Genomic DNA, 7,413 nt, shown 5'->3' with positions numbered 1-7,413 from the left:
AGGTATACATATTGCAGCCCAGGGCGCCCCCCCTCAGCGCCCTGCACCCACCAGTGACCGGAGCGTGTGGTGTGCTGTGGGAGCAATGGCGCACAGCTGCAGTGCTGTGCGCTACCTTATTAAAGACCGGAGTCTTCAGCCGCCGATTTTCTCCTTGTTCTTCCGTCTTCTGGCTCTGCAAGGTGGACGGCGGCGCGGCTCCGGGAACGGACGAGCGAGGTCGGGCCCTGTGTTCGATCCCTCTGGAGCTAATGGTGTCCAGTAGCCTTAGAAGCACAAGCTAGCTGCAAGCAGGTAGGTTTGCTTCTCTCCCCTCACTCCCTCGTAGCAGTGAGTCTGTTGCCAGCAGATCTCACTGAAAATAAAAAACCTAACAAATACTTTCTTTTCTAGGAAGCTCAGGAGAGCCCCTAGGGTGCATCCAGCTCTGGCCGGGCACAGATTCTAACTGAGGTCTGCAGGAGGGGCATAGAGGGAGGAGCCAGTGCACACCAGATGTAGTACCTAATCTTTCTTTTAAGAGTGCCAAGTCTCCTGCGGAGCCCGTCTATTCCCCATGGTCCTTACGGAGTACCCAGCATCCACTAGGACGTCAGAGAAATTAGCATTGTCACTTTCAGAGTGGATAACTAAAGTTCTGTTAGCCCAGTCTTACTGATAATAATAATAATAATAATTATTATTATTATTATATTCGAAGGTACCACAACAAAGTTTAATTTGCCGTATTTGAGAGAAGACAGGGGCAGCAGCAGCTCCCAGGTCTGTTGCAGTTGCAGGGAGTGCGCGCAGTGTAGCAGTAATACGGCGGCAGTGACTGGCTGCGGTGAGTGGAGCTGAGATGTACGGCTACGGCCAGTAGAGCGTAAAGCTGGCGCCTGGTTATATCATGAATTTCCGGGGTCTGTTCCAGGACTTCAACCCCAGGTGAGCTGATCTGTGAGGGCGCTGGGAACGGGGGCAGGAGCCGATGATGCGCAGCCTAAAGAGATCATGAAACGGCAAAAAGGGACGGGAGGCTCAGGCCTATAGACTGGGGAGGAAGTGGCAGCAGAGAGGGAGGAGGAGACGCTGAGGCTGCACTGGAGGAGACTGCGAAAGATGAGACCTGTGTGGTCAGGAGTGATTGTGCACCGTCTGATCTACAGTATATACTGACAGATCGTTCTTACTATTAGGACATACTGTATTCGCTTCATGCATCCAGCCTTTAACTTCGTAATAACTCTCTCTGCACCCAGTCCCTGCAGTCTGCTCTCCCTTTCTCCCCTGCAACACACTCCCCATATCACCTACAGCAAGTGCTCTCCATGTCGCCTACAGCATGCTCTCCATGTCGCCTACAGCATGCTCTCCCTATGTCGCCTACAGCAGGCTCTCCCCATGTCACCTACAGCACGCTCTCCCCATGTCGCCTACAGCACGCTCTCCCCATGTCACCTACAGTACGCTCTCCCCATGTCGCCTACAGTACGCTCTCCCCATGTCGCCTACAGCACGCTCTCCCCATGTCGCCTACAGCACGCTCTCCCCATGTCGCCTACAGCACGCTCTCCCCATGTCGCCTACAGCACGCTCTCCCCATGTCGCCTACAGCACGCTCTCCCCATGTCGCCTACAGCACGCTCTCCCCATGTCGCCTACAACAAGTGTTCCCCATGTCGCCTACGGCACGCTCTCCCCATGTCGCCTACGGCACGCTCTCCCCATGTCGCCTACGGCACGCTCTCCCCATGTCGCCTACGGCACGCTCTCCCCATGTCGCCTACGGCACGCTCTCCCCATGTCGCCTATAGCAATTCTCCCCATGTCACCTACGGCACGCTCTCCCCATGTCGCCTATAGCAATTCTCCCGATGTCACCTACGGCACGCTCTCCCCATGTCGCCTACGGCACTTCTCCCCATGTCGCCTACAACAAGTGTTCATCATGTTGCCTACGGCACGCTCTCCCCATGTCACCTACGATATGCAGTTAGCATACCGCTCTTCAGGATACTGGCTGTCACAATACTCATGCTGGGATCCCGAAGGGGGCACCATTCTGCCGCCGGTATACCGGCGAGGAAGGTGATTCCCCCTCTATGGGTGTCCACGACATACGCTCGCCACCGAGCCCGCAAGGGGCTTCGTTGCGCTCACCCCTTGCCCGCATTCTACCGCTCGGGATGCCGATGTCGGTATACTGACATTCGGCATCCTGCTGCGGTTACACATACCGAACCTTCACCTACAGCACATGCTCCCCATCTCTCCTACAGTAACCTCTCCCCATCTTACTTGCAGCATTAATCTCCACAATTGCCACTGTAGTAAAGTATTTTATTTTCTCTTACGTCCTAGGGGATACTGGGAATCCATTTAGTACCATGGGGTATAGACGGGTCCACTAAGAGCCTTGGGCACTTTAAGAAATTGATAGTGTGCGCTAATGGGCTCCTACTGTCAATCACCTTGCGAACGCCCGTGCGATCGGATATTTCGCACCATTCCGTCGCTGACCGGTGATGCCCTTTGTTGTAGTCCGATGCGTGTGCGCATTGCGGTGCATACGCATGCACAGTTAGGACCTGATCGGCCGCAGTGCAAAAACCCACAGCAGCAATCAGGTCTGAAACACCCCTTTAGTTTGTATTTTAATGATGATTTTTTTTTATTTATTTTTTTTAAATGTTTGCACTACTGTGATTGCTGTTTACTGTACTTATGTGCCTTGTACAAAAAAATGTAATTGTCAAATTCTTTGTGTTCTTGGTGATGACAATAAAATTGTAATTGCAATGGCTGACAAAGGGCCAAGGTGGAAAAACCCAATAAGCAGTGGTTGGAAGGCAAGCAAGGACTGCATCTGCTAGCACTAGTCAAGGGGAAAAAAAATAGGATCTTAATTACCTATCGGTAAATCCTTTTCTCGTAGTCCGTAGGGGATACTGGGAATCCATTTAGTACCATGGGGTATAGATGGGTCCACTAGGAGCCATGGACACTATAGAAGTTTGATTAGGTGTGATGGCTCCTCCCTCTATGCCCCTCCTATCAGACTCGGTTTAGAAAATGTGCCTGGAGTAGCCGGTCACATCTCTGGAAGCTCCTGAAGAGTTTTCTGCATTTATTTTTTGAGTTTATTTTCAGACAGGGCTGGATGGCACCAGCCTGCCTTCTTGGTGGGACTTAGGGAGGGGGGGGGGGCAACCTCTCCCGGGGTTAATGGTCCTGTTCCCCGCTGACAGGACACTAGCTCCTGAGGGACCTATACGCAAGCCCCGCCACGGTGAGCATACATTCCCGCGGCACGCCACCATCCCTAACAACAGAGCCAGAAGAATGGTGAGTACTAAGCCAGCGTCCCAGTTAGCGGGACGCCGGCCATTATAGCGTCATGACGGTACGGAGATGCACGGCTTCTAACTGGGGCGGACTGCGTCTCCCGACTGTGTATAGACGCTGAACAGCGGACACAGTACATAGACACATACAGCCAGTATAAAGAAGAGCGGGAAGACCGCGCGCCATTGAAGGGTCGGGGCTTCACTATAAGCGGATCTAGCAGCTCACAGGCGCCATTTTCCCTACTGCAGCTGACACAGACGCTAACTTACAGGGACGCGCAGCTCCTCTGGAGAGACTCCAGATTACCTCAGCAGTACCAGGGGGTCATAGCAGGAGGGGGAGTGATTATTAGTGTACTAATTCCCTAATCTAGGTACTTAGTCTGCGACCCGGCTAAGCTTGGCATTAGCGTCAAGGGCGCCGGGTTGGTTCTATACTCCCTCCGTGTCTCCCTGGAAGGGCTCTTTGTGGGTTAATTGTGCATTTAACCTTTTCCTGTGTGTGTGTGCTGTCACTATTACAGTATGTCAGGCAAAGAGTGTGTTTCATGTAAGGCACAGTGTTCCTCTTCTCCGGGGTGTTCACTTGTGTGCACTCAGTGTAGTATCCCTTCCCAGGCTTGTGGGGCAGAACCAGCATGGCTGGACTCCATTTGGGGAATTATTTCCACAATTTCTACTAAGTTATCTCGGAATGAGAAAGAGATGCAATACTTAAGACAATGTATGACTAAGTTTATGAAAAAAGACTCAGTACCCAAACCAGTGTCTCAGTCCCCTGCCATTTGTCCGCAAAAATGTACTTTGGCCCATATCCTGCAGTCTGACTCTGATGATGAGGGGTCAGAAATGGAGGAGGGTGAGGTGGACTCAGAGGTGCGGGAGGGTACTTTGTCGAAGGGAATAGAGGCTCTCATAAAAGCTATCAGAGACGTTCTGAATATCCCTCATAATGTGACAGAGGAGAGTGAGGAATCTTATTTTAATATAAAGAAGAAATCTTCAGCTACGCTTCCTGTGTCAAAGGAACTAAATACGCTGTTTGAAGAACCGTGGGTTAATCCTGATAAGAAATTTCAGATCCCTAAACGGTTTTTATCATCTTTTCCCTTTCTTCCTGAGGATAGGAAAAAATGGTAGTATCCACCGGTAGTGGATGCATCGGTCTCCCGGCTCTTATGTTAAATAGTGTTACCTGTTCCTGGTGCAGCCTCCCTAAAGGATGCAGCTGATTGTAAGATTGAGACTACATTCAAATCTTTGTATACTGCTGCCAGGGGGGGCCCAGAGACCCACTACAGCATGTGGGTGGATTACGCGAGCCATTGCTAAATGGTTGGGTAACCTAATTGAGGGGTTAGATACCTTGCCTCAAGGGGAGATTATTTTGCTTCTGCAACATATACAGGACTCTGTGAACTTTATTGTGGAAGCCATAAAAGAGATAGGCTTGCTTAATGCACGCTCTACAGTTATGGCAGTGTCTGCACGCAGGGGTTTATGGCTACGCCAGTGGATTACGGATGCAGACTCCAGGAAAGGCGTGGAAGGCCTACCTTTCTCAGGCGAGGCCTTATTTGGAGATGAACTAGACAAATGGATCTCCAAAGCTACTGTGGATAAGTCCACATACCTACCTTCTGCAGCTCCCCCAGCTAGGAAGGCCTATTCATGATCCAACTTACAGTCATTTCGGACTGCCAAGTTTAGGGGCAAGGCCAGAGATTCTTCTACAGCCACCAGAGGCGCTAGAGTTAAACCACGCAAACCAGCAACTGCCGGTTCACATGAACAGGGCTCAAACTCTGCTTCCTCAAAACCTTCCGCATGACGGACCACGATGCCTGGAAGACTGGCATGTGGGAGACCGATTAAAATTCTTCAGTAACATCTGGACAAGTTCGTGCCAGGATCCCTGGGTCATAGACTTTATTTCCCAGGGCTACAGACTGGAGTTCCAGGAGCTCCCACTTCACAGATTCTTCAAATCAGGCTTACCAGTTTCACAAGAGGCAAGAATAACCTTACAGGATGCCATTCAAATACTGTTACAGACCCAAGTCATTGTTCCAGTTCTAGCTCATCTGCAAAACAAGGGTTACTATTCCAGCTTAAATACAAACAAAATATATAAAAGAGTGCGCTATCAACGGCAGCCTGTATAGGGAAGGTCAAATAACAATCGACATTTATACCAATAAAAATATAAACATTTATTCAAACAATCTTAATAGATTCTAATCATTAAAAAGTGATAGCAATTGCTCGTAGTGTTGGGTATAAAAATACTTGATAAAAGATACACAAGGTACCACTGGTTATCCCCTTTATGAATGCAGTGTCCACAAATTGAACTTGTGAGCAAAAGTGGAATAGAGTCCTAGCCAGAAGTTGTGGACACTGCATTCATAAAGGGGCTTGTTTGTAGTACAGAAGGCAGACGGTTCGGTAAGACCGATTCTGAACCTGAAGTCATTGAACCCGTACTTACGAGTGTTAAAATTCAAGATGGAGTCTCTGAGAGCGGTGATCTCAGGTCTGGAGAAGGGGGAATTCCTAGTGTCCCTGGATAGCAAAGATGCGTACCTTCATATTCCGATCTGGCCGCCTCATCAGGTTTATCTATGGTTTGCACTGCAGGACCGTCACTACCAGTTCCAGACCCTGCCATTTGGTCTCTCCACTGCACCGAGGGTGTACACCAAAGTGATGGCAGAGATGATGTTACTACTCCGCAAACAAGGAGTGAACATAATTCCATACCTGGACGATCTTCTGATAAAGGCACCGTCCAGGGAGCAGTTGCTGTACAACATTGCTCTCTCAACCAGAATACTCCTGGATCACGGGTGGATTCTGAACCTACCAAAATCCCACCTAGACCCAATGCAGATGATTCCTTTCCAGGGAATGATACTGGACACAGAGTCTCAGAAAGTATTCCTTCCCTTGGAAAAGGCAGTGGTATTCCAGTCGATAATTCGGGCTGTCCTGATGCCAACCCGGATCTCGGTGCATCTCTACATACGCCTTCTGGGGAAAATGGTGGCCTCTTACGAGACGATTCAGTATGGAAGGTTTCATGCAAGGCCCTTCTAGCTGGATATGTTGGACAAATGGTCCGGATTGTAGTGTTCACTCTAGGATTTTGTTAGGGCAGGGTGCTGATCACGGGGAGAGCACATTTTTCATTCGTGAGGGCACATTTTTAAGTTAGAAGGGCAAATATAGGTACATACTATAACGCTTGGTGCTCCCATTCCTATAGGTGAAAGCATGGACAGTGCGCGCCGGAATTTTTTTTAGGGGCGTTGTTTCGAGGGGAAGGGGCGTGACCACATAATAGTACTAAAATAAGATTTTACTCACCGGTAAATCTATTTCTGGTAGTCCGTAGTGGATCCTGGGAACTCCGAAAGGACCATGGGGAATAGCGGCTCCGCAGGAGACTGGGCACAACTAAAGAAAGCTTTTAGGTCACCTGGTGTGCACTGGCTCCTCCCACTATGACCCTCCTCCAAGCCTCAGTTAGGACACTGTGCCCGGACGAGCTGACATAATAAGGAAGGATTTTGAATCCCGGGTAAGACTCTTACCAGCCACACCAATCACACCGTATAACTCGTGATACCATACCCAGTTTAACAGTATGAAAACAACTGAGCCTCTCAACAGATGGCTCAACAATAACCCTTTAGTTAACAATAACTATGTACAAGTATTGCAGACAATCCGCACTTGGGACGGGCGCCCAGCATCCACTACGGACTACGAGAAATAGATTTACCGGTGAGTAAAATCTTATTTTCTCTGACGTCCTAGTGGATGCTGGGAACTCCGAAAGGACCATGGGGATTATACCAAAGCTCCCAAACGGGCGGGAGAGTGCGGATGACTCTGCAGCACCGAATGAGCGAACTCCAGGTCCTCCTCAGCCAGGGTATCAAATTTGTAGAATTTTGCAAACGTGTTTGCCCCTGACCAAGTAGCAGCTCGGCAAAGTTGTAAAGCCGAGACCCCTCGGGCAGCCGCCCAAGATGAGCCCACCTTCCTTGTGGAATGGGCTTTTACTGATTTAGGATGC

At 49.7% G+C, this 7,413-nt stretch overlaps 1 protein-coding gene across 1 annotated transcript in view; it reads left to right on the top strand.

The window, feature by feature from the left end:
- Window positions 1-783: 783 nt before the first annotated feature.
- TMEM185A (transmembrane protein 185A) overlaps window positions 784-7,413 on the top strand; it is a 90,464-nt gene continuing 83,834 nt past the window's right edge. Inside the window, exon 1 of the mRNA XM_063937392.1 lies at window positions 784-927. Within this exon, the coding sequence (XP_063793462.1) occupies window positions 890-927 (38 nt within the window). The 5' untranslated portion in view covers window positions 784-889. The remainder of the gene's footprint in view (window positions 928-7,413) is intronic.

The sequence above is a fragment of the Pseudophryne corroboree genome, chromosome 8, assembly GCF_028390025.1.
Source record: "Pseudophryne corroboree isolate aPseCor3 chromosome 8, aPseCor3.hap2, whole genome shotgun sequence".
Classification (NCBI taxonomy): domain Eukaryota; kingdom Metazoa; phylum Chordata; class Amphibia; order Anura; family Myobatrachidae; genus Pseudophryne; species Pseudophryne corroboree.
The sequence above is the reverse complement of the archived record's forward strand: the minus strand, read 5'-3'. Positions and strand labels throughout refer to the sequence as shown.